General features: G+C 44.6%; 2 protein-coding genes across 2 annotated transcripts in view; one reads left to right on the top strand and one right to left on the bottom strand.

The window, feature by feature from the left end:
• tbc1d30 (TBC1 domain family, member 30) overlaps nt 1-2,065 on the bottom strand; it is a 29,263-nt gene extending 27,198 nt beyond the window's left edge. The window contains exon 1 of the mRNA XM_015962227.3: nt 1,378-2,065. Within this exon, the coding sequence (XP_015817713.3) occupies nt 1,378-1,870 (493 nt within the window). The 5' untranslated portion in view covers nt 1,871-2,065. The remainder of the gene's footprint in view (nt 1-1,377) is intronic.
• A 1,151-nt stretch (nt 2,066-3,216) lies between these two features.
• gnsa (glucosamine (N-acetyl)-6-sulfatase a) lies at nt 3,217-26,268 on the top strand. Its single transcript, XM_054739881.2, has 14 exons — nt 3,217-3,520; nt 7,516-7,575; nt 7,654-7,860; nt 11,562-11,627; nt 13,245-13,343; nt 13,477-13,644; nt 15,356-15,438; nt 15,783-15,901; nt 15,975-16,078; nt 17,544-17,645; nt 17,727-17,837; nt 17,910-18,020; nt 18,094-18,254; nt 25,963-26,268. The coding sequence occupies exons 1-14, from the start codon at nt 3,356-3,358 to the stop codon at nt 26,033-26,035; spliced, it is 1,629 nt and encodes a 542-aa protein (XP_054595856.1). The 5' UTR covers nt 3,217-3,355; the 3' UTR covers nt 26,036-26,268.
• The last annotated feature ends 899 nt before the right edge of the window (nt 26,269-27,167 follow it).

Raw genomic sequence — 27,167 nt, 5'->3', positions numbered from 1 at the left:
GGAGGATGGCTGCTTATACTGAGCCAGGATCCTCTGGAGGTTTCTTCCTGTTAAAAGGGAGTTTTCCTCTCCACTGTCGCTGCATGCTTGCTTAGTATGAGGATTGCTGTATAGTCACTGACACTAGTCAGTGACTCGATGCAACCTGCTGGGTTCCTTATTTAGGAAACTTTTTCCTGATTGGCTTAATGACCTGACCTGAATTGGAATGTTTACTATGTGAAGGTCCTTGAGACGACTCTTGTCGTGATTTGGCGCTATATAAATAAACTGAACTGAATTTAATATAATTTAATATATTAATTAATTTAATAATTAATATATATTAGTCTCTGATAGAAAACAGACGTTGAAACTCTAGAGTTAATAAATCCTGACAGATCTACGTCACACTGTCGCTTAACATTCATGAACTCACCCATGTTGACCCACGACGGGGAAGGCTGTTGTTGGTTTAGCGTCCAGGAAACAGCAGAGAACGCCTCACCTAGTAGACGCTAACTATAAGCACTAGCAACTCCACCACACAGCAGAACTCCTTCAGGCTTGTGTTATTTGTGGAGGCAAAACATCAACAGTCAGTGGCAGAGTCGTACTGTTAGCCAATAAGAGGAGAGATGTCCAGATATCAGGAAATAAGACTCCAGACCATGGACGGAATTTTGGGGGTGGGGGGTGGGGTGGGGGGGGAGAGACATGTCCCCCCCACTTTTTCCAAAGTCAAGTTTTGACCCCTGCACTTTTTACCATCCAAAAACAACATTACGCTATATTAAATTGACACTGGTTGAGCTCTAGGACCAAGCGGAAAACAACTGTTTGGCTTGAAGTCTGTTTCCCATTAGAGCATACTGTAAAGATACCCCCCCCCCCCGTGTCCCCCCCCCCCCCCCCACACACTTCTAAAGTGAAAATTACGTCCATGCTCCAGACCCTACCCTCTGAAGCTACCTTCTCTGGCTGAATCCTCCACGCTGAAGGGGCAAAGCTCCCCCCCCCCCCCCCCAGAGTACGACTTACAAGACATTCCTATGGTTCCTACTAGAGACCAGTGCAAATGTACTGAAATATCAGTGAAGGGCCTCCTACCCCTCTGGATAAAATATTTCACCTTTTGTGCCACGTGCTTTATTTAAAATACACTTTAAAAACTCAGTTCTGCTCAGTATTAATAAGGAAAAGATGGTTTCCACCAAGTAAGTGCTGGTTTTAATCTTGCAACTTGGTTTGAAGCTTGTGTTTAACATTATGGGAAACTGAATCAGGTTTCGTTAAACTCATATTTGCGTGTTGGACAAACCCCAGACATCACTGATAGACAACTGTATTCATACACAGGAAAGTTTAGTTTTAGTGTTTTTAACTGTTGGCGCTCACCTTTCTGAGCCAGATAGTTCATCTGGTGCCTTCTGGTGTGTTTCTCCTGGAGCTCCTGGAGGAAGCTGGACCCGCAGGTGCTGCGGCCCAGAAAGGCATCCGAACCGGACGCCTCCGTGGAGCTGTCCCAGCTGTCCGCGTTCTTCCGGCTGCCTCCGCTGTAGGCGTCATAAAGCTCCACCAACAGGTAGTCCACTATGGAGGTCCTCGGAGCTCCGGCTCCATCCGCCCGGGACTCGGAGTCGCCTGCCGCGCTGCTCCGCTGTGTGGCGGGCGGAGCTGCCGCCTCCGCGGAGACCCCCTGCTCCCCCAGGGAGGAGGATGATGTGTCGTTAGGTGACTCGTTCGGGTTCGTCCACTGCTGAAAGCCGCAGAAGTCCTCGTAGAGCGCAGAGCTGACGAAGACGCCGCTCTCGTCCTCGGAGCAAACGCCGCGGTCGCATACGTCAACTTCGAAAAGTTCCTTTCTGCGTGATTTCTCCTTCGACGACATCGTTTCTCCACCAGCTGTCTAACGGGACCCGGATCCTCTGGTGGTTTTTCTACGTTCACGTTTTCATTTTTCAGGAGGAATTTGGAAAGTTTTCCTTGCGGGTTTGGGAGAGTTCCTGGAAGGCTCCATTCCCGCTCTCGGCAAGGTGCGGATCCGTCTGCCTCACCGTTTTCTTCCCGAATCTTCCGGATCCGATCTCCCAGCCTCCCCCTCCTGCGGATCGACAATGGGCCTGCCCACTTGAACTTCTAAACGACTGTCAAACTTTCTGCAGGTCGCGCGACAGGTGTCGCAGGTGCCTCGAGCTACTGGGCTGACCAATCAGAAACAAGCCGAAACAAATGTGGACCAATCAGCTTCTAGCTTTCAAAGCGAATCCCTAACTAAACATTAAACGGAAATAAGAAGCTCACTACGTTTTATCGTTAATTTTATGTTGGAAAGTTTATAAATATTGTCTTTTTTCACCCGCATTGGCACATTTGCTCATAGAAGCTGCAACATAAAACTCGAATAACAGCACTTTTTCTATTAGACCTTATAGGTGTCTAAAAATTGATTTTTACATAAAGTAATAAAATACATTTAATAAATTCTAATCTATATTTTTAACGTTCACCTTGTTAAATAGAGCATCTGATTGTTTCCGATGGTGCAGTTAAGACCACTATTAACTAAAAAAATGTCCTTGAAAATTTCAAAAACTACATGAATCTAAAGAAACAAGCCAATTTTATTTTTGGGAAAGCATCAGCGATTTTTATGAAGATATATTGAATAGACGTGTAGTTCACGCTAGAGCAGCAGCACTAAATATGCCCTGAAGTTAACCACCTGAGATCCAAAGTTGTATTTGGTGTAACTAATTATTTTTTTTTACTATTTCAGATTATCCGGACATGCAAACATGAAATAAATTACTATTTCAAAATGAAATAAAACAATACCGACAAATTTACTAGAATAAATAACTACTAATTTAATAAAAAAAATTGAATTAAATGTCTATAAATAATAAAAGCTGGGGCAAGAAGCCAAAGTCCTCTATTAAGGTTGTGAGGTGTTTTTAAATCTGAATCGTCCAATAAAATTTTATTAACTCAATTGATTGTTCCCCTCTAACATAATGACATTTAGTCCAGATTCAGTTAATTTGTCCAACTTTCATAAGACTACGTTGTCTGAATTAATCTTTTTCTACTTTTATGTGCTTTTTAGAAGTTCTACCTTCTAAAATGTCCCGTTTTCATTTATGTTTGGCTGTTAGAAGTAAATTTAGATCAAGCGGCTTCGCGTTTTTTATCCGCCCACTCGGGCTTCTGTAGTGTAGCATGTGACCACGTGACCAGTATTAGTTTCAGCTGTGTCTGCTCTCCTTCTCTTCCTCCTCCCATTTCAATTTTAACCATATTTAACATTTTTAAAAAGGCGTAAAACAGCGTCTAAGACGCCCAGCTTCGGCCATTTGTCGCTAAATTTAACAAAATGACGCACAGTCGCTGCTTTTCCCGGAAGATGCTGTTGAACAGCGTCTTAATCTGCGTCACTCTGTGCAGCGACCTGAGCTGCGGGTTTTTTGCTGCATCTTCCCGGAGACCAAACATTGTTTTAATCCTCACAGATGACCTGGACGTGGCTATCGGGGGCTTGGTCAGTAGAGTTTATTATTCCGCTAATGTTAGCTGATGCTAGCTAGCTAAAATTTCAGCTGCTAACTTTATTTTTTCTCTTAAGTGTTTTTCTCCCCAGAAGAAGCAACAATGATGTTCTGCTGAGCTGTGGTGGTCTCATGGAGGGGGCCATCGGCCTTGAACACTGTTGCTAACCATTTAATCATTATCCCTCTCCTGATAATAACATTTTACTCTCTTTGACGTTGGATGTGCTACTGCTAGTTTACCCGTTTAATTATAGATTCACTAGGATAAATAACATAAAGTTTATCTCTCACCTAATAGAATATTTACTAAGAAATCACAATGTAACCATAGAAACGTGTGTGTGTGTGTGTGTGTGTGTGTGTGTGTGTGTGTGTGTGTGTGTGTGTGTGTGTGTGTGTGCTCCGTCTTCTCCATCCCCAGTGAGTCGTGGAGGATGGCTGCTTATACTGAGCCAGGATCCTCTGGAGGTTTCTTCCTGTTAAAAGGAAGTTTTCCTCTCCACAGTCGCTATATGCTTGCTTAGTATGAGGATTGCTGTAAAGACGCTGACACTAGTCAGTGACTCGATGCAACCTGCTGGGTTCCTTATGTGGTGGGATGAACAGTTTGGTTCATGGAGACTTGTCCAGGTGGATGACATCCTGGTGATTGTGGGGCGGGGCATGCTGCCTTCATAAGAGGCAGATACCTGCTGCTCACACAAAGCTCTCTGTTCCTAATCCTCAGCACCGAGCTTGTTTGAGGTGACGATCTGCCGTTTGCGACTAAGTAAAATCCAGTTTACTGCCTCATTAGTATTTCCTCTCTGTGGCAGCATATATGGTTTATCTGTAGTGAAAGTGCTGGCTGGAAGCTGATGCTTTACACAGCTCTAAACTTGCCAGCCAGAACATGTGTATAACCAGAGTGGCCTCCTCCTGTTTGGAGGTTGTTTTCCTCGGGCAGCTGATCTCCTCCCCCACTCGGCAGAGGTAAGCCAGTAGTTTTGGGTTACGGGGTGAGCTGATCCCGGGGCTTTTTACCATCTGTTTGTCTTGCAGCGCGGTCTGCGGTGCCGGCTGGGGGTTGTCTGTATTGGTGGTACGCCTCGACGGCTCCGCCACCTGGGCTGTGTTGGGTCCCTCGCTGCTTCACCTTGGCGTTCCTGGACGACTGGATTTAAGCAGTGTGCCCCAAGGCTCCACACTGCCGTTTTAACCCTCCTAATACGGTATTTTAGCCCGCTGCTGGCGGGGCTGCAGAGCGTTCGGTCGCCAGGGCAACCACTGGATCTCCCACACCGGATACATTTGATGGAGCCAGTCGGCATTTATTTAGGTTTTCCCTGTTAACATAACTGACCTGTGTAGCACTTCCTTGTTAATTTAATATATTATTTGTATTTTATTAAATATAGGATTTTATTGCATTTAAGAACACCAGTCTGTTCCTCTGTGGGTGCACGGACCTACATCCTTTTAGTTCCCTGGAGCCTACCGGCTCTGGGGTGGCATCATAAACAACTTAACATTCTACTTAGTACAGACCCATTTTGCCACACTTATAGGAAACTTCTGATTGGCTTAATGAACTGACCTGTATTGGAATGTTATGTGAAGTGCCTTGAAATGATGCTTGTCGTGATTTGGCGCTATATAAATAAAAACTAACCACTACATGTTATTTGAGACTCATCCTTTGGAAATTTAACGTTTAGTCCAGATTGAACTCATCTTATTTCACTCTAATCACGTATGTGTCTGCAGGCAGATTTTAGGGAGTTTACTTTAACAGACTTAAATTTTATTCACAGGGTCCAAGTTATTGAATGAAGTGAGCTCACATTAAGATTATTCAAGTTTGTAAAGCGCCAAATCACGAGTCGTTTCAAGGCACTTCGCATAAACACACAGGTCAGTTCATTAGGCCAATCAGTAAGTTTCCTATATAAGGAACCCAGCAGGTTGCATCGAGTCACTGACTAGTGTCAGAATCTTTACAGCAATCCTCATACCAAGCAAGCATGCAGCAACAGTGGAGAGGAAAACTCCCTTTTAACAGCCATTCACCATGACTCACTGGGGATTGAGAACACGTGTGGCAATATGAGTGGGGGCTATAGATATGGCGGGCTCCAAATACACTAACCTTTTACTTTGTTCAGGGAGCAGCCAACAGTTGCCAACGCCACCTTGGGAGTTTCACCCAAGGAAGTATCAGAAGGCACATAGGTTCATTCCATTAAATGAGGCATGAGACGTGGCTCCAAGAGTTACAATTGATTTATTAAAAAAAAAAAAACATATATATATATGGTTAAAACTGGCTTTGATTAAAAGCAGGATTACAAGACACACAGGGAATAACTTGCAGGACTGAGACTAGCTGTAGGAGGGAATGACGGGGTGATGAATCCCAAAAAGAAACAAATGAAATATAATAGTCACCCCAGGCAATAGTGACATTCACGCCAACGTGAGGGAACCCACCACCTCCTTTCCCAGCCTGCACAAAAGAAAAGGAGAATTACAAACGAACAATCACTAAAACTGTACGGATGAAACAGTTTTCCCCACTGGACTCCCACGGTGAGAGCGGGCAGCCTCCAACGATGTACAGAGGTCCGTGCAGAGACCACAGGATGGGGAAAAACTAAAAATGAATGAAAAAATAACAAAACAGCGGCGCCAACCGCCAGACCTCAGAACAATCTTAAAAGGAAACAGGGAAAAGGTACAAGTTAACATTTATATTTTTGACCAATTCTGGTAGCCTAGAGAACTAGACCAAATTCTTGCTTTGCAAAGTTTGGTCTAGGCACGCTCCATTGGAACCTCCGCAGCTCCTACCAGGACTCTGGCTAGCCAATCACAGCTCTCTAGAGGGGTTTCAAACACATAAAGAGCTGTGATTGGTTCACGATGGTGGGCCAATCATAGTGCTCTATCTGCTTAGTGAACAAATCACAGAGCTTCACCCACTTTGTGGGCCAATCAGGGCACTCTATATGCCTGGTGGGTGTGATGATGCAACAGAGTGAAACAAGAGTACGTCACATTCTTTGTCCAGTAGAATGCGGAGATCATTAGAAAGACAACGGTAGAACCCGCCCCACAACCGAGAGCCGTCAATGGAGCGTTGGCAGACTAAATAATACATTTATTTAGTCTGGCTTGCCAGGCTACAAGTCTGGAGAAGCTGAGGCCCATACCTACCAGTCCGCCCGCTAGTATCATCCAGGCCACAAGGAAGCTTCCCCGCCCAGGTGTTCAACACCTGTCCGAGTTTTAACACAGAGCTCGAGTTGGATTAGTTCAACTCACATGCTGTCCCCTGCAGCAGCTACATACCTCTTCACCAATGCTCATTTCACTCTGGGGTGAGCGGTAGCGTCACGCCCAGCACAAAACAAACAAATACCCAAGCTGTTGAGTGCACGACACAGTTTGATTACTGGCTAATCAGTTAGTTTTAAGGAGATTCGTAGAGTACATACCGCCAAAGCAGAGCCGATCACCTACTGAGGCGCAGTTTGAATACAGCAGCTGACGCCAGAATGCAGCGTTTCCTTAGCATGCTCCAACAGTGAGCAGGGCTCCCTTTTATACCCACAGCGCCCTCATGAGTACGGAAGCCGGTATGCGCCAACCCATCTAATTTGGAGCAGGCTTGTTTCATCCTGCTACATATGGTTACATAGTGATTTCTTAGTAAATATTCTATTTGGTGAGAGATAAACTTTATTGTATTTATCCTAGTGGATCTATAATTAAACGGGTAAACTAGTAGTAGCACATCCAACGTCAAAGAGAGTAAAATGTTATCAGGAGAGGGAGAATGTTTAAGTGGTTAGCAGCAGTGTTGCTAACCACTTGTATATCTCAAAGAAGCAGTTGGATAGAAGCATCTTTTACTGACTATAGAACAAAATAAATAAGCATCCTAACTTATTTGAGACGGTTGTCAGATGCCAGATGAATAAAAATCATGTTTATTGTCTTCCAGACCCCTCTGAGCAAGACTAGAAGACTAATAGGTGATGCAGGAATATCTTTCACAAACGCAGTAAGTTTCACCTCTTCTGTTTATCTCGTTCAAGATAAACCTACAGATCACCTTTGAGCTGTTTCCTGTGTTCACCAGTTCGTGGCCAGTCCTCTGTGCTGTCCCAGTCGAGCCAGTATCCTGACTGGGAAATACCCCCACAACCACCACGTCATCAACAACACGCTGGAGGGGAACTGCAGCAGCAGAAGCTGGCAGAAGAGCGAGGAGCCTCACACCTTCCCCGCTTTACTGAAGACGTACGGCGGTTACCAGACCTTCTTCGCGGGGAAATATCTCAACCAGGTGGGAAATAGTAATGGACAAAGGGGCCTAAAATCTGTATTGTGATATATTTTGGAGCACGTGCAGTAACGATATATATCATGGTATATTCTCTTCTACTCTGTGTCAAAATCATGGACTTATATACACTTCATGTCCTTAGGCTCAAGTTATACATTTTTGTGACAAAATGGGAAGTGGCCACCACCGCTCTTTTGACCGTGTCACAGGTTCCGTCAAGCCCAGACAATTCCATAAAAGGGAAAAGAGGTGGAGCTGAGGGTGGGGCTGTAAGGCTGGGATCAAATGACGACACCCGTCGAACTGAAGCAATGTAGCTACAAGCTAACCCAAAGCTAACGCGGAGGTGGGAGCTAAGCTAACAGAGGTAGATACCTAGCTTCAACCGGAGTTAACTGTGCACAACACCGGAGCTTCTGAGTCAGAGATGCGCCGGGATGACCGCTGGGTAAAACCGGTGGAACACAGAGGTCTCCGAGAGCTCCACAAGCCGGCAGCCGCACAGCAGACAAGCGTCTCTGCGATCTGAGGCCTAGTCCACACCTAGCCGGGGTTTTTTGAAAACGAATATCCGCCCCTCCAAAAACTTGCATCCACACCACCGCGTTTAAAAAAAAAACCTCTGTCCACACGTACCCGGATAAATACGTTGTTAAGGACATGCCAGACCTGTAGGCGGCAGTACTTCCCCCGTTCTTAACCTCGTCCTTCGTCTGTGGTCTTCCGCAAGGAGCAGTAATTCCGCTTGCAACAACAAACAAGCAAAAAGCGCTTGGACAATTGATGGATCGGGTAGTGACAGAGCGCAGCTCTGAGGGCTTCCATGATGCCGGCTAGTGTAAACACAGGTCGCACACGTGATGTCAGCATTTTTGTCGCGGAAAGTGACGTTGCGGACCTTAAAACTCCGGTTTTGTCTGTCCACACGCAGACACCCAAAACGGAGAAAACGCAGATCTTCACTTTGGCCGGAGTTTTTAAAAAGATCCGTTTTCGTGTGAAAAAACTCCGTTTTCGTGTGGATGACAGGCCAAAACGTAGAAAAATATCTACGTTTTGGCAGATCCCCGGCTACGTGTGGACAGGGCCTCAGATGCACCGAGCTGCCGCTGAGGGGAGGGGACCATACCGATAGTGGGAACCCAGCTCCACCAACATGTTATATTTCAACCCATTTTCAAAAATGCTGAGTCATGTTAAATGCACTGGGTTTTACCCTATTACATTTAAATTTCATGGTTAAACAGTACATGTTAAAATCTAAGCTCAGCTCGGCAGTGACCTAAAATACATAAATATAATTTTACTTACCGAAAAAAATGAAGTGGAGTCTCCTTGGACACTCTTTTAGTGCAATTAATGCCACAGCAAGTCATTTTGTCCAACAATTGCACAAATAATATCCAAAAAAGAATACACAAACAGACTCAAAATCCTGGAACAGTTTCCAGGCCAGACCGAGGCTCTACTGAGGCCTTTCCACGGAGCTAGCTCTGTGGTCACGTGGGTCTGATGCTCATTAATTATACAGAATTTTAGGCTTTTAATACACTTAAACAGAAGAGTGAGAAAAAAATTCACCCCCCTCACAGTTGTCATGAGTGTAAACTAGATCATTTAAACCTAAAACATGTTCTGGTACCAGGCTGTAAACATGTTTATTTCTGCTGTGAAATTGGTATTTTTAACATGGGAGTCAATGAGGATTTGCTCGCTTCTGACACCAGCCCCTAGTGGATGAGGGTGGAACTGCAATTTTTGCCACTTCCTGTTTGCTTCATATCCAGACCCGAATTATGGAGACTTGGTCAAAATGAACATTTTCACATACCAGATAGATTGTATCAGAATTAATGCTTCTAAAAAGTGTAGGATGCCATTTAAAGAACATTTAACGTTCAAAACGTAATCAAAAAACCCAAAACATCCTGAATCATTTTTATGTAGTTGGAGACAAAATTGCTCATGAAGAAATTAAAAATGCGGGTCATTTTATCATTTATAAAATACAAGCTAACTGTGATGAAAACACTGAATTCTAAATAGTTTGAACTGAGGTGAACAAATAAAAACAGAAATAACATTTGTTCCTGCGTTCCTGGTTTATTTATTGTTCATGTTGTTGTTGTAGTGTGATGAGATTGGGGGTTAAATTATGATCAATAAGATGTGATGATTCTACATAAATATAGAATATCGAGCTGATTGAATGTTTAACCAGAAGAATTTAGGATTATGTGCTTGTTCAGGGACCTTAAACACACTTTGTATTAATTCAGACAGAGTCAAGTATATAGTTAAAAATAAACTTTATTTTCTAGACTAATTATAATACACAACAAGCTATGAATAATGATGTGTGATGATGGTGTTAAGTAGATGCATATCAGAACCTTTGTATCTGGAAGGAACTGAGTTCTGGGTGTAAAAGAATTTGGTCTGCTATAAACTAGAGAGCTGATTATTAATAAAACGGCATCAGACGCAATCTTGTTGTGTCTACGAACCCTGATGGAGACCCCCGTTGTAGATCCGGAATGTCAGGAAGTCTAGTGGACCCCAAGGCACCGAAGATGGCAGAATAATCGCAGCACCACTAGACCGGTCTCGAGTCGTCTCCAGGTCACAACAGGCAGGAAGGTTGGTTGCGTCTAAAGCCTGGTTCATGCTTCTCCGTCAGCTCCGCAAGGGACAGACACGCACAGATTGATGGAAGCGTTTTGCCCTCATACTTCTCCGTCTCCTGGAGAGTGTTGCAAAGCAATTCCCCACCAGGACAGCAGAGGGCGTAGCGCTGTTCTGTGGTATCCTATCATGTATCGGTCCAAGATCGTGTGTTTATATTGTGTTTTTTTGTATATAAGAGACTTTTAACACGGACATATTTGTCTCTCATTCTCCCGCCGCTTCATGCGCTCCCCACCTCTAAACCCATGTTTCCTGTCATTTCCGTCCACAAATAAACCGCTTGCTGCGCATCTTTTCACTCCTCCAGTCACGGGGGAACTAAACGTTCATGTTTTTAGAGTTTTTTTTGCGAGGTATTCTTCAAGCTTCTCCGTGTCTGCCGCCAGTTATCCTCGGCTCTCTTTGCAATGGCGGCGCTGTAAACAACAGCGGCGTCCTGACCAATCACAAGCTTGCGTAATCCGTCTCGTTCGACGGATGTTTAAAAAAGTGGGCTCGACTCCGTACGTACTCGCGTGCCTGCCGGAGCCCTACGCAAGGACGGATAATGGCGTTGCGTGTCTCCGCACTGACGCAGACGGAGAAGCATAAATCAGGCTTAAGACGGATGGACTCTGAAGGAGTCGTAGCCGTGTCAGCGTGCAAACTGTTCCGAACTGGCCACTTCGGAGTGTCAGCTGGAAAAACTGAGTAACTCGGCAGTCACTCTAGTTTTTAATGATACACCGTGTTATGACTCTGGTGAATCAGAATTTGACATGTTCGTCGACGTTACCAAACATCCCTCAGAAACCACACCTTCCAGATACAAAAATGTTCCAACTCTGTGGATAAATAATCTTTAAATTTATGTGAGATGTGACCTTGACCGTAATTTATATCGTATGAACTTTGGATTCGGAAATCCAAAGTTCACTTCAACAGGAGGTTTTACTTTCCAAAACACCCTGCAGCCTGCTGCTGGGTCTAGAGTAATCCCATCAACAGTTTGGGTTTGCCTGTTTGTGTTCCAGTACGGCCATTCTGATGCTGGTGGGGTGGAGCACGTCCCTCCAGGCTGGAGCTACTGGGTCGCTCTGGTAAGAATAAAACTTTTTGGCTTTAAATAACAATCCAGAACCAATAAATATCTCTAACTTTTTTTAAATGTTAGGAGCTAAAATTTGAGTAATTTGCTGCAACATGAAACAAAAGCTGCATAAATACATCTCCTACTCCACTTTTAAAGGCCAAGTTCTCTGAGAAACAGTTTCTTATTTGGTAGGTCACTCTGAGTTTCACATGCAAGCTAATGTGAAAACTGTGTCCTACGTCTATTTCCTGCATTGACACCGAGTAAGACTGGGACACACGGATTAGAAAAGCCAGAAATATCTACGTCACACAGAAAATGACCATTCGTAGACTCACCCATTTTGGCTGTTGTTGGTTTAGCATCCAGGAAGCGTCATTTGGAATTCTAGGATGTCCAAGGAAGATCCCGCCTTTCTCACCTCTGATTGGCTAGATGGGCTCTACTACGATTGGCTATTCCCCTTAGCACAAATATGACACCAGCGACACCTAACATTCATGGCTGTATAATTTTCAATTCAAGTTTATTTATATAGCGCCAAATCACGACAAGAGTCGTCTCAAGGCACTTCACATAATAAACATTCCAATTCAGGTCAGTTCATTCAGAAATAATGTTTCCTATATAAGGAACCCAGCAGGTTGCATCAAGTCACTGACTAGTGTCAGTGACTATACAGCAATCCTCATACTAAGCAAGCATGCAGCGACAGTGGAAAGGAAAACTCCCTTTTAACAGGAAGAAACCTCCAGAGAATCCTGGCTCAGTATAAGCAGCCATCCTCCACGACTCACTGGGGATCGAGAAGACAACACACACACACACGCACACACGCACGCACGCACACACACACACACACACACACACACGCAGTAATTATTACTAGTTGTAATTAACATAACGTTAATGCACCAATCTTGTTAATTACTTACCTTCAAATGAAGGGAATAATCTCTGTCTGTCTCTCAGAAACACACACACACACACACACGTGCAGCTGGTTTAATAAGATAACCCTGATGCTTGAGAGCAACAAGATTCATTATAAATTCACATTTTACATTTTTCAAGGTTTTAAAAATAAAAGAAACATAAAAACATTATTTAGCAAAACAAGACAGAATGATTACTTTAGAGCTAAGTTTGCATTTTCTTTACTAAACTGCCCAAAACAGCTGTTCTGCTGGTGACAGGACAGTCTGCACTTGGCGAGGGAAGACGGTTTGCTGCTAAATGATAGTAGAACCCTTCTAGCCAATCAGAGGCAAGAAAGGTGTGTCTTCCTTAGGCATCCTACGATTCCAAATGACGCATCTGGGAAACAGCAGAGAACATCTCTGCTAGTTGAAGCCAACTGTTAGCATTAGCATCTCCACCACACCGCAGAACTCCTCCAGGCTTGGAGAGAAAACAGAGCTTCCCTTACATAGGCTCAGCCGTGGCGCTGCGCCCCACCTGGACAGGATTTCTAGGTGCAGCCAAGGTGTTGAGGGGATCTGTTTTGGTGGCCTAAGGATTGAGTTTTGTTTTGCTTCTTGGTGTCTTTACAGGTTATAGAGAATATGTAGTGAAAGAAAAGAAACTTAAGACATAAAGTTGTTGTGATTTTTGTGTTTTCCAGGAGAAGAACTCTAGATATTATAACTACACTCTGTCTGTGAATGGGAGAACTCAGAAACATGGAGCTGACTACAGCAGAGACTACCTGACAGACGTGCTGGTGAGACCCCTAATCAGTTATGATTAATGTAGTCATCTTCATGTAACCCTTACATGAGACACTCACACATTTTTCACCTTAATAAGTAATGTATTGTGGGTCCTGAATTAGACGTGGAGTTTCTGTGTCTCAGGCCAACATGTCCCTGGAGTTCCTCCAGTATAAATCCAACTACCAGCCGTTCTTCATGATGGTGTCCACGCCGGCTCCCCACTCCCCCTGGACAGCAGCTCCTCAGTACCAGGACCGTTTCAACACCACCAAGGCCCCCAGGGACCCCAACTTTAACATCCATGGGAAGGTGGGACCCACTTAAGGAATTAAACAGGGTCAGGTCACAGGCAGGTGTGATTTAATAATGATTGCAAATAAAAAAGCTGAATCATGACCCCATGAAAGTTAAGATGGGACCTTTTTAAGAGCTGATAATGAAGTTTATATTAGCAGTTCCTGAACTTTCCAGCTTACTATCCATGAAATGAACATGTAGAAAGATCAGAAAACCAATAATATGTTAAGATGCTCAAAAAGCATTCGATTGTGTGATGTGGGTGTGTTTGGAGGACTTGGTCAGAAGCCGAGCACAGGCGTTCTGAACCACCTGTAGACGGTTCAGGGAGGTTCTGCTCAGACACGTGAAAAGAGAGTTACAGTAGTCTAAGCGTGAGGAGATGAAGGTGTGGAGAACTGTCTCAAGTTCAGAGCGGGACAGAATGGGACTCAGCTTAGCAATGTTCCTGAGATGGAAGAAGGAAGAGCGAACAAGAGAACTGACATGAGAATCCAGGGTGAGAGCTGGGTCAAAGGTCACACAGATTCCTGACAGAAGGTTTGGTGTGAGAAGCAAGCTGACCAAGAGAGTCTCTGACTTTGGGAACCAGCCTGTCTGGGGCACAGATGAGGATCTCAGTCTTATCTTCATTCAGCTGAAGAAAGCTCCCACCATCCAGGTTTTGATAGAGTCTAAGCAGGTGTGTAACAGCTGCAGCTTAGACATCTCATGGGGCTTAAAGGAGATGTACAGTTGGATGTCATCTGCATAAAGATGGTAGGATATTCCTTTGAAGGAGCTCAGGATGTGCTGAAGTGGAAGCAGATAGAGGAGGAAGAGCAGAGGCCCCAGCACAGAACCTTGTGGGACACCATGGGTAAGAGAGGTGGTGGAGGACCTAAACTTGGAGACGGCCACAGAAAAGGAGCGCTCAGAGATAAGAGGAGAACCACTCCAGAGCAGATCCTGATAGGCCTACCTAGTCTCTCAGCCTCTTCAGTAGCAGGTGATGGTCAGTAGTGTGGAGAGGGCTTGCAGAGGTCTTCATAGTTAACTAGTTTGGTTAACTCAGGCAAAGAAACAGGAGCAAAGCTATCTAGGATGATGGGCCTGGTTGGAGTCGGGAGAGGCGGCGATAAGGCTGAAGGAGAGATGCTAGATCTGACCTTATTGACTTTGTCCACAAAGAAAGACAGAAAGTTCTCACAGTCTGCAACAGAGTGGATGGAGGCTGTAGGAGAGGCAGGAGAGATGATGCTGCTGATGGTGTTGAACAGCACCTTGGGGTTCCCTTTGCTCTGGGACACCAGGTTGGAGAAATAGGAAACCCTGGCGTCTCTGACTGCAGAGTTAAAGGATGTCAGAAGATCCTTTAGGTGCAGCAGATGGACGTGGAGATGGGTTTCCTTCCACAAACGCTCAATTTTTCTGGGGTTTCAGGTATTAATTCACATCTCTTTGTGCCTCGTGACCCACAACGAGGTGGATTTGTTTAAGGTGCTTTTATACAAAAAGCAGATTTGAACATTATTAGGACATACTTTTACACATTTATGTGAATGGAAGGCAAAATATGTCATTTTAACAATTCCATTATTAAAATTACAAATAAACTATCTGTTAGATGTTTTTAAAAACTGTACGTGATATGTATTTCACTTAAAAATGATTTTTAAAGCTCCTTTTATTTTGCACACAAGCATTCCTGAGTCTGAAGGATCTGCTGAATTCTTGTCTTCAGGACAAACACTGGCTGATCCGACAGGCCAAAACTCCCATGACCAACTCGTCTCTTCAGTTCCTCGATAACACCTTTAGAAAACGGTCGGTGGCTGCACACACACACACACACACACACACACACACACACACACACACACACACACACACACACACGCACACACACACACACACACGCACACACGCACGCACACGCACACACACACACACACACACACACAACACAACACAACACAACACAACACAACACCGCACGCACGCACACACACACACACACACACACACACACACACACACACACACACACACACACACACACACACACACACACACGCACACACACACACACACACGCACGCACACGCACACACACCTGTTCCTGCTCCTATTTTAATGTCCTGATGTTTTCCTTTCCTGCTCACCTGCAGGTGGCAAACTTTACTGTCGGTGGACGACCTGGTGGAGAAAATAGTGAAGAAGCTGGAGGTCAGAGGTGAACTGGACAACACCTACATCTTCTTTACCTCTGATAATGGCTACCACACAGGTGTGTGTGTGAGGCACATAATCAGCTGGTTAAATGTTTCACATGAAATAGTCATAAATTTTCTGTGTTTCAGGTCAGTTTTCTCTCCCGCTGGACAAACGGCAGCTTTACGAGTTTGACATCCGAGTTCCTCTCATGGTCCGAGGTCCGAACATCAAGCCCAACCAGACCAGCAAGGTAAACACACACACTTATAAAATGAATGCCTGCTTGTTTTTCTTTCAGAATGAACGTACACGTCACTTTTTGTCACAAAAGTTTATTAAAAATAAACAAAACTTGAAAACATAATGTATGAAATGAAGCTGCAGAGAAAGGGAATCAGCAGGTTCTTTATTCATGTCCCAGCTGGATTCATAGAAGAAGCACGTTTGAGTATTAAGAGGACGAGCCCTTCTGACTAAAGTCATTTGTTGCTGCTGTGCAGACACGAACTACTTAAATGTTTACGATTTGGATCGAAAATGATCTTTTCCATGGATGAACCTGAGTCACCAGCTGCAAAAGTCCTGAAGATGCTGAGGTTCCTCAGATGTGCAGCTCAGCATCAGTCCGAGAAAAGCGTTCCAGCATTTTTATGATCCAACTCAGATAAAATCACACAGAGATAGGGATGGGTACCGAATTCGGTACTTTTTAAGGTACCGACCGAATTCCACAGTACCGACTGAGCACCGATTCACGTCATTTGAAACGGTGCCTCGTTTCGGTACCCGTCCTTCACAACGAGAACTTGCCTAGACAGCTGCGCATGCGCAAGAGCGTTATGTCGTCGGTCGCTGCGAGCCAGTTGTAAACAGAGCAGCATGGTAGAAAGAACGCACGCTAAAGCTTGGGTCCACTTCACTAAATGTGATGGGTAACTGGGTGATGATGAAACCAGCGACAACGATCTAAGTGAGACATCCTCATCTTAATCTGCTCCGGTAGGTAAATAAAATGTTTAAGATAACGTTAGCTTGATTTGTTCGCTTCCGTTCCGCTAATAGTGCGTTCGCTTTCTCCTCGTAACTCCGAAATTTCGACTAGAAGAACATGAACGCGCTCTAAAGTTTGGCTTCACTTTACTAAATGTGACGGGCGATTGGGTGAAGATGAAACCAGCGACAACGATCTAAGTGTGAGGCATCATCGTTTTAATCTGCTCCAGCAGCTAAATAAACTGTTTAAGATAACGTTAGCTTGATATGTTAGCTTCCATTGCTACCATTGTTATCAGCTAATAGTGCGTTCGCTTTCTCCTCGGAAATTCTAACTTCCCAGTAGGAAAAATCAAATGAAAAAAGACGGCAAAAGGAATGAAGATACACAGTAAATTTAGTTCACAGTAAAGATGTTTGCTTCAGTTTAATTATCAGCTTATAAAACTACAAGGACGATGTTAAAATACAAACAGTTGTATGTTATTTATCGTGATATTTATCAAATATGGTTATATATTGAGAAAAATACATATTTTATTATAAAAGAGAATTAAAATAATAAACACTCAAAAGTATCTAAAATTGGTACCTTTAAGTACCGGTATCGATTCCTAGGTACCGGGAATTAGTACCGGATCGATTCAAATGTCAAAGGTACCCATCCCTACCCAGAGAGACCATCTCTGTTATCAGCGGCATGAATTTATCGTGTTTGACAGATGCTGGTGGCGAACGTTGACCTTGGACCAACCATCCTGGACATAGCTGGCTTCAATGTCAACAAAACCCAAATGGACGGTGTGTCCTTCCTGTCTGCTATGGTGAGAACTTCTAGCTAGTGTCAACACTGATGTTTATTCATCTGCAGGAACATTTTAATGTGTGTGTGTGTGTGTGACCAGGAGAGGAAAGTGAACAGCAGTAGCTGGAGAACCGACATCCTGGTTGAGTACGAAGGAGAAGGGAGGAGCGTTCCGGACCCCTCCTGCCCGCTGCTGGGACCTGGAGTGTCGGTGCGATGAGAGACCAGGTCAAACGGTTTCTGAATCACAACGTGGAGCTAAAAAGTTCTCCTTCGTCTTCAGGAGTGTTTCCCAGATTGTGTGTGTGAGGATTCCTATAACAACACCTATGCCTGCGTGCGCACCGTCACCCCCTTTGCCAACCTGCAGTACTGCGAGTTTGATGATAACGAGGTACGGACGAAAGCCGCGGTTCTGGTGACACGTTAAGTTCTGTGACGTCTAAACAAGAACTCTTCCTTTGTAGGTGTTTGTGGAAGTTTACAACGTGACCGCTGACCCTTACCAGCTGACCAACATCGCAAAGACCATCGATCAGGAAGTTTTGGAGAAGATGAACCACCGGCTGATGGTGTTGCAGTCGTGCTCCGGACCGTCGTGTCGGACTCCTGGAGTGTACGATGCCAGGTGCGTAACAGAATCGTGACGAATGAGTTTTTTTTTTTGTTTTGTTTTTTTACCAAAAACTCATCAGAATTACACGATTTTTAATTATAATGAAAAGTTATATTTGGGACAAAATCAGGACAAAACATAGAACATGGACGTTATCATGGTTAAAGTGCAAGTGGGAAAACTTCTCACTTGGAATCTGTAATTCATGCATTCATTCCGTCTCGTTTAGGTTATGCTAATTCACTTCTTGTGCTTGTTGGTGCTCCTGCCTCTGCTGTGAACAGGCTGTCCAGAGTGCTGCAGTATGGTTTGTAACTAAAACAAGAAGGCTAAAAAGCACGGAATGATCCGGCACCCAAATATCTGTCTGAGCTGCTTAAGCCACATGTGCCGATGCGCCCGCTGCTCTGTAAACCCTAAATGAGGGGAGGACGGGCCTTTGTGCATGCTCTCCCAACCACAGTCCGCCTACAGTTGCAGTTTTTAAATCCAGGTTTAAAACCCAATTTTAAACCTGGATTGATGTTCTGTACTTGACATAACGTCACGTTATCGGCCATATTACCATTACCTGCCTTTTTTATAGCAAAGTTTTATGCTAGTTTATTATATTTTATTCTACTTTATTCTACTTTATTCTATTTTTAATTATATTATTCATGTTATATGTAGCACGTTAGTACCGAAGCAAGTTCCTAGTTTGTGAATTGTTTGTTCACTGACAATGGCAATAAACCTTTTCTGATTCTGATTTACGATCTTGCTCTTAACCCATCCGCTGCCAGCGTTTCTCACCGTTTTTACTGTTTTTTAAAGAGCGACAGAACGTTGCGCGCTAGGATGATGTCGACGCCAAAACAACCAAAACAAAGTGGAGACTCACCTCTTACATCAGGAAGAATCGGCGCGTTTCGAGCGTTATCCGTTCTTTCATAATCCGTTGTTGAATTGTGATCGGCAGAAGCTTTTCCGGTTCACTCCTCACTTTTTTTTACAGCAGCGGCCCAAAACGATCTCCTAACACATGGATGTTCTGCTTCCTGATCATGTGACGTGTGAGCTGTTTGTCCTCACGGTGTGGGGGCTCGTCCGACGCCCACACAGTAAAAAAAATGCAAATGACAACTTTAGTCGTTAATGGCAATGAATGAGTTAATTTGTGAAATGGTTTTTTTACATTGTAACTTTTAGGCTTTATGTGACGAACCCAGAGGTTCTGCTTAGAGCCCTGTACGGGCCTAAAATCTGAGCCCGTGTCCGGCCCGGCCCGAGGGGGTGGAGCCCCAGCCCGACCCGGTCCGAGAAGGTTTTCAGGATTCTTTGGCCCGACCCGAGCCCGACTTATTTTTTAACGTTTCATAATGTTTTAGCGAGATAGTATGCTCAGCGTTCTAATTATCTGTGAGAAGCGTTCTGCAGAAGAAAAGAAAGGAAAGAAAGAAAAACAGCATCAATGCAGCTTTTTTTTTCTAACAGAGCGTATTTTTCGAGCGGCAGATGAAATTTACGAACACCATATTAATTGGATGCGTTTGTAAATTTCATCTGCCGCTCTGAAAATACGCTCTCCGGTTAGAAAAAAACCAGCAATGAATGCTGTATTTTTTAACTGCAGAGCGAATTTATTCACAGAAAAATAGAAAGCTGCCGTTTTCATGAGAATGAACGAATGGTTTCTGACATCAAAGTGGACATAAAATGGCGTATTAGAATAGGGGAATATGTTTCAATCAGCAGTTTGAGAATTTGTTTATATCGGCGCGTTTATAAACCACACAGACCTTAACCGAGCTAACGGTGCGTGAAAAGCAGGCAGGTGCTGCTGCGTTCAAGTGTTTCAGTGTTTTTATGAATTCGGATAAAAATAAAGGTGCCCGGCCCGTGTCTGAGATAATTACAGTGATTGGCCCGAAGCCCGGCCCTCGGGCTGTCAGGCCGGGCCGACCCGAGGGCCTAGGGCTTCAATGCAGGGCTCTAGTTCTGCTCTCTGATATCCTGGAGATCTCCTGCTGCGGGCACCAGGTCCTGCAACCCAGTCGCACACCACCAGAGGCCAGCAGAGAAAGTTGTGGAGCAGCTGCATCCAATTACTCATCAGCCGTTCCTGAAGCCCTTTTAAGCCTCCCAAGTTCATTCAGGGAGACACCGCTACAGAGGAGACTCGACTCGGTATCTAGTTACTGTGATCTCCATTCGTAGGTTTTGGCTTGCTGTCAGTGTCCTAGAGTTGTTGATATAGATATTAGTTGGCTGGTTGTATCCCTGAGTTAATAAGTTTGATATAGTTAAAGGATATAGATAGATTGTGCTTTTTGCCTCCTGTTATTGTTTAATCTCCGAATCCTCCGTTTAGCTTGACTTTGTTTTGTTATGGAGGAGTTTTAGTTAAGGAGATTTCTAGCTTCTGTTTGGTAGGTCGTTTTAGTGTTAATGGTTTAAGTTTATTCTTTTTGTTTCTTTAGTGATCGGTTTAGTTAAAAATAGGTGTGTTTTCCCTTGTACTCCTCTCTCTGGTTAACACCAGAGAGTGCTTTAAGTTGTTGTTGGTTTGCTGTAGGGATGCACCGATCAGGTTTTTTGCTGCCGATCACCGATACCGATATCAAAGAATGCTGATCACCGATACGATCACGTGGATTGGCTAGAAATTTTCTACAACATTATAATGAGTGCTACAAACTACATAATCTGGGAATAAAGGAAATGTAACCTAATCTAAAATGGTCTGTATTAGGGTCGTCACGGTGTGAAAATTTAACCTCATGGTTATTGTGACCAAAATTACCACGGTTTTCGGTATTATCGCGGTATTTTTTTTAAACGTGCTACATTTTCACACAATTAAATAAACCCTGTATGTCAGGAAATATTGTCCTCAGTTTGTGTCTAAATTTAGCCTAAAATGTGTTATTTTGTAATTATGTTGTTTATTTGTTTACATTTTTTCCCTTTAGTCTTTAAAATACCAATATTTGCCCATAACTTCTTATTTTATGTCTGTTTGACGTCATCATTTTAATAGTATTAGACCAGATGATACTCAGTACTCAAGTATACTTCTAATCAGATACTTTTTTACCCTTACTTGAGTAATAAACCCTATATCAGGAAAGTATTGTCCTCGGTTTGTGTCCTTCCAGTGAGCTTTGCAGATGTGGGAAAATGTCATCAGGCAGTAATCGTTGTTAAATTCATAATTATTCTCGGAGAGAGACCAACTCTTATCTGCCCCTGGGAGCCCCGTAATGCATAGCGTCATTTCAACATGGCGGTGTCCGCGACACGGTTTATATTCAGGTAGCGGCGCTGCGGCTGCTTTATATAGCGACTCGTTGCATTCTCCCTCAACCCAAATCCTCGGATCACGCATTTTAGCTAAAACGCTAACGTTAGCTTGCCTTGCGTTGACTGTAGAGTTGTGGGTGATGGTCACGCAGATGTGTCATGAGATTTGAAGCGTTGCTGCCTTTCACAGACTCTTTTTCTGCACGTGCTGCAAACAGGATAGCCGTCTTCTATCAACTGTCCCTCGGCATTCTTCAAATATCCAAAAGATGCCCGTACTTCCCACTTTGTCTTCTTTGAGGGATAATAAATGTCCTCCTGAGTGCTGCCGTCTCCTCTTTTGGCCATTATTTCAGCTTTAGCTTCAAGAAAGTTTTGGTTGTAAACAACAAAGTGCGCATGTGCCGCCGGCAACTTCAGCCGATGATACGGTGGCTGGTAAGGGTCACCGCCCCTACACCGCAGCCACGGTAATCCACCAAGATAATATAGTTTTTTAAAAAACAAGACTGTTATTATTATTGTCAACCTTTTTTTTTTCCCAAAAACTAGTTTTCTTGTCCGGAGATTGGACCGCCAAGGCTCCCGCCTTGGTCTGCCACCCGATTCGCATTGCACCGGACCCTTCATGTTCCTCCTGCGGGTGGTGGGTCCACAGTTGGACGAGCCCATGTATCCGGTTCGGGCTGGGCCCGGCCGGGCCCCATGGGCGAAAGCCCGGCCACCCGGCGCTCGCTCACGGGCCCCAACCCCAGGCCTGGCTCCAGGGTGGGACCCCGGTAACCCTCCGGGCCGGGTACTCCGACTCTTCGTTTTAACCGCCATGAAAGATCCTTCGAACCGTTCTTTGTCTCACCCTTCACCTAAGACCAATTTGTCATGGGAGACCCTACCAGGGGCACTAAGTGCCCCAGACAACATAGCTCCTAGGATCATTAGGGCACTCAAACTCCTCCACCACGATAAGGTGACGGTTCAAGGAGGTCTTGTTCACGAGTGAGGGTAGGAGGGATCGGGAGATCGACAGGCGGATTGGTTCGGCGTCTGCAGTGATGCGGACGCTGAGCCGATCTGTCGTGGGGAAGAGGGAGCTGAGCCAGAAAGCCAGGCTCTCGATTTACCGGTCGATCTACGTCCCAATCTTCACCTATGGTCATGAGCTTTGGGTAATGACCGAAAGAACGAGATCGCGGATACAAGCGGCCGAAATGAGTTTCCTCCGTAGGGTGGCCGGGCTCAGCCTTAGAGATAGGGTGAGGAGCTCGGACATTCGGGAGGGACTCGGAGTAGAACCGCTGCTCCTCCGGATCGAAAGGAGCCAGTTGAGGTGGTTTGGGCATCTGGTCAGGATGCCTCCTGGACGCCTCCCTGGGGAGGTGTTTCGGGCATGTCCTGCCGGCAGAAGGCCCCCGGGTCGACCCAGGACACGTTGGAGAGGTTACATCTCCAATCTGGTCCAGGAACGCCTTGGGGTCCTGCCGGAGGAGCTGGTGGACAAGGCCGGGGAGAGGACGGCCTGGAGCTCCTTAGTTGGGATGCTGCCCCCGCGACCCGGACCCGGATAAGCGGAGGAAGACGACGACGACCTTTTTTTTTACCGGGGTTTACCGCTACACCAGTTACCGTGACAACCCTACCTGATCGGTCTGCTTTGATCTATTTTGAAAACTCTGATCAAAACCGATAGGGGCGCTATCGGCCGATTACAATCAAATGCCGATCCATCGGTGCATCCCTAGTTTGCTGCTCCCTGTTTTAAGCGGAGGGAGTTTATTTAGTTTGTTTATTAAATACTCTTTTCCCCACTTCTGTAAATAAACCTTTTGAAAAACAACCATTTCGTTAAACTCCTTCCATCACAAACAGACACCGTCCATCATTGTCCATTCCTTTTTATTTTACGTTATTTTATTTTACTCTGTGTTCTCCCCTCACCACTCCTAGACGCCAGAGGGGACGTAACACTTTATCATCTGTTTTACTGATTCATGCATCTCCACTATGCAATATTTGAGCCTTTTATTGTTTTATTGGTATTTTACTTGGTTTCATTGGCTGATCGGATGTCCTTTGTTGTACCGGCTTGTTGGCTTAAGCTTGGTTTATGCTTGATGCGTCCGCGGGGTTCGCACGGCTCCGCATGACAAAATTGCGTCATTTTAGCAACCACACCCCTCCACCGCGCCTCCGCACGGCCCAAACTTTCCGCACCGCGCACCTAGGAAATTTTCTAACCACACGGACGGTCGGACTTGGAAAAACATGGCGGACTGGCAAGAACTAGTATGGCAGAGGTTCGTAAATACAGACATTTGTATGATTCAGCTCTCAGAGATCACCGTGATCAACATGTTGTTAATAATTCTTGGAGAGAAATAGCTCGCACTGTCGGAAAAGACGAGAACCCTGTTAAAAATGCTGGAATGCCATGTTGTAAATAGGGCTGTAGCGAAGCCTCGATGACGTCGACTGCTTGATTTTAAAAATTCGTCGACGTCAGATCCGGTAGTCGACGCACCGCGCCCACTTGTTGCATCCCCAGGAGTTTGTAAATAGAGGAGGAATCTGCCTGTTTTTCCTCTAGTTTGCCCTCTTCTCTGCCTTCACTAACATCTCCACCAAATACCGAAGACCGGGAATAAAGTCCATCCACTACTAGATTCCTTTCCTGTTTTGCCCGCCTTCGTCTCCCGGCAACGGACAACAACTTCCGGGGTCAGATGCGCTGCTCCGTCTCTACCGCAGATGTAGAAAATCACCGGGAGCGTTTCTCCCTTCATAAAGGAGCTTCTTTCAGACATGAGGAGAGCTGTTTTGGTGGTAGCAGTCTCTCCTCCATGCTGGTCTGTTTGCTGCTGGTGTTTTTGGTTTATTTAAACTTGGTAACTTGAACTTAACGTTGGTAAAGCTACTGTTAGCATCTTCGCTAGCAGCTTCTTGCGTTGGGATAAGTGTTACGTTTTGGTTTAGAGTTCATCTTTTTTGTGGTGCAGATCTCCCTTTTATTACATTTAGAGTGTTGTGGGTTTTTGGTTTAGTTTAAAATATCACCTTGAGTTTGGTTTCACCGCCCAGTTTAGAGTTTGGACCTTTGGAGATTCTTATTTTGGTCCAGAACCCAGTAATCTTTGCCCAGTGGGACATCCCTAGTTATTTGTACTTTTGTTTTAATTCCCCACAGGCAGAATTAGTTTTATTATTCCCAACCTGTGGATGGAAAGATTTATGATTTTTTGTAGTTGTAAATAAACCTGGTCATGATTTTAACTCTTAAATCCCGTTATTGTCCCTTCCTTTTTGCACACGAGCCAAACTCCCCAGGAAGAGTCGTAACACCACTCGCCTCACGCACATGAGTGACCAAAACAAAGCAGCATGGAGACACTCCGTCTCCAACCACCTCTCAGGCAGCAGCCTGCACTCCCAAGTTCTACACGTCACCAGAACATAACCAACCAACACAATAAACGCAGTTTTATACAAAATGGGAGGCCTGTAGTGTTTATTCTCTTACAGTAACAATTTATCAATTTTTTTGAGGAATTTAGAGATTTTTTTGGTTTTTATTAACTGTGCAATAGAAAATAATCATTAGATTAATTGTCTAAATAGTCATTAGAATAGTCGACTATTCGATAAAATAATCATCAGAATAATCGTTTTAAAAATAATCGTTTACCCCCAGCCCTAGTTGTAAACAACAGTCATTTTTACTTCTACTATGGTGTAGTGTTGGATGCATGCCGTAGAGCTCCATGCTGCCCCCTACAGTTTGGGAGAATATTGGCTCACCACAGAGACGAGCCGCATGAACCATAAACGCTGCGAGATGTGAAGCACGTTCCATCCGCGAGCCGCATCACCGCGCGGAAAGTGAATGTGTCAAGCATAAACCAAGCTTTCGTAGCATTACTGTAACCTGTGAGGCGGTTGGGTCAGCCCACACGCTGTTGTTAAATGCACTTGATAAATAAACTGGTCTGGTAGGCCCTTGAATGTGAGCATCTAAACACTGAGGATCTGTTTTAGAGAGTATCACAGCACTGAAACCACCTTAGTGAAAGCTACAAAGATATTCTCATGGCCTCAGATAAGAATCTTGTGGGACCGTGAGGAGGAGCTGATCTGCAGACCTAAGAGCGGTGGTACAAATGGAGGAGTCTGACTGTTTAACGATTTGAATACAAGAAGCAGAATGTTGGAATTGATCCTGAACCGAACCGGCAACCACCGCAGTGATTTAAGTACGGGTGTAACGTCGGCTCCAGTCAGGAACCTTGCTGCTGAATAATCAGAAATAACTATGATGGTTTTTTAGGGGAACTGCACCTAAAAAGATGGTGGTGTCATTTTAAAAAGGCACAAGCAAGAATTTATGAGCAGTTGACAGAGGCTTTAGTCTGTTTCTGACTTCCTTTATATTTCCCCTCCCCAGGTATAAATTTGACCCCCAGCTGCTGTTTCCTGCTCACAGCTGGAGGCCCGGCAGACTAAAACAGGCCAAGTAAAAAGAACAGAAGATGGAGGGAGGACTTTCCTTGTTGCCTTGTTTTTGGGCCTCTTGGGTTGAGCCAGCTTCATTTACAAATGGTTGGAGGAGGAAGGTGGGTAACCATAGCAACAGGAGGACCATCTGGGTGTAAAACACGCCTTTAAAGGTAAAGTTTGGGCCCAAGCTTGATTTAACTTGTGAGATGTGCATAAGCAAACTGTGATTCTGTCATTTTATCTGTTGTCAATATTTGCTGTTTAACAATCTGAAAGGTTTCAGCTCAGATATCCCACCAGCGTTTGTGAACGATGAGCTAACAGCTAGGCACAGCAAGGTAAAATCTCCACCCCACGGCAGGTGGTGTGCACGAGCAGACGGGAAACCGATAACAACTTTAGCTGATTTTCACACAACGGGTAACTATTTATGTTCAAGTTTTAGACGTTAAAACTAAACTCGTGTGCAAATCACGGCTTCCTGCAGAGTTTTGGGAGTCTTTAGTTCACCTTGTTCACCACGTTAATGTGAAACTGCTGGACTGTAGATTAGAGTTGGGCCATTTGCATCATTTTTCCCACTGCCAACCGTCAGTCCAATAAATGACGAAGAGCGATTTATTTGTGCACGTGACTCTTTGAGCGACGACATGATGCACAAACTGATTTACAGTAGAAGTAGAAACGCTGATTCTTTTTTTTTATTCGAGCGCAACGCAAATGTTAGCTGGAAGAGAAAGTTTGATGTTTCTTTGTTCAATTTTGTATTTGTAGTTTGGTAGTGACGTATAAAGGTCACGTGTTAAAAAGAAGTTAGGGACTTCCCGTTCCGATACTGATACCGGCCCAAAGACGCTATCGGATTATATCGGACTGCGTCGTAAATCTCCGATATTAGCTGTACATTCCGCTTTAAATTCCATTCCAGCATTCCAAGTCCACGTGATCAGAACAAGCTAGCAAAGTAGCAAGAAACAATGCCGGCCATGTGGCTGCATTTTTTGTTAAAAGTCGGAAAAAGACAGCTTGGCTCAGCGCACCACTCGTCGTGCACAAGTTTCCCGTGGTGGAACGGAGCCGGGGAAGACTGTTACGTCCAACCTCATCCTGCATTTGAAGCAGGATCACGAAACACTGCAGGAGGATTTTCTC

Source organism: Nothobranchius furzeri, chromosome 1 (assembly GCF_043380555.1).
Source record: "Nothobranchius furzeri strain GRZ-AD chromosome 1, NfurGRZ-RIMD1, whole genome shotgun sequence".
NCBI lineage: Eukaryota > Metazoa > Chordata > Actinopteri > Cyprinodontiformes > Nothobranchiidae > Nothobranchius > Nothobranchius furzeri.
This window is presented reverse-complemented; position numbering and strand designations above follow the sequence as displayed.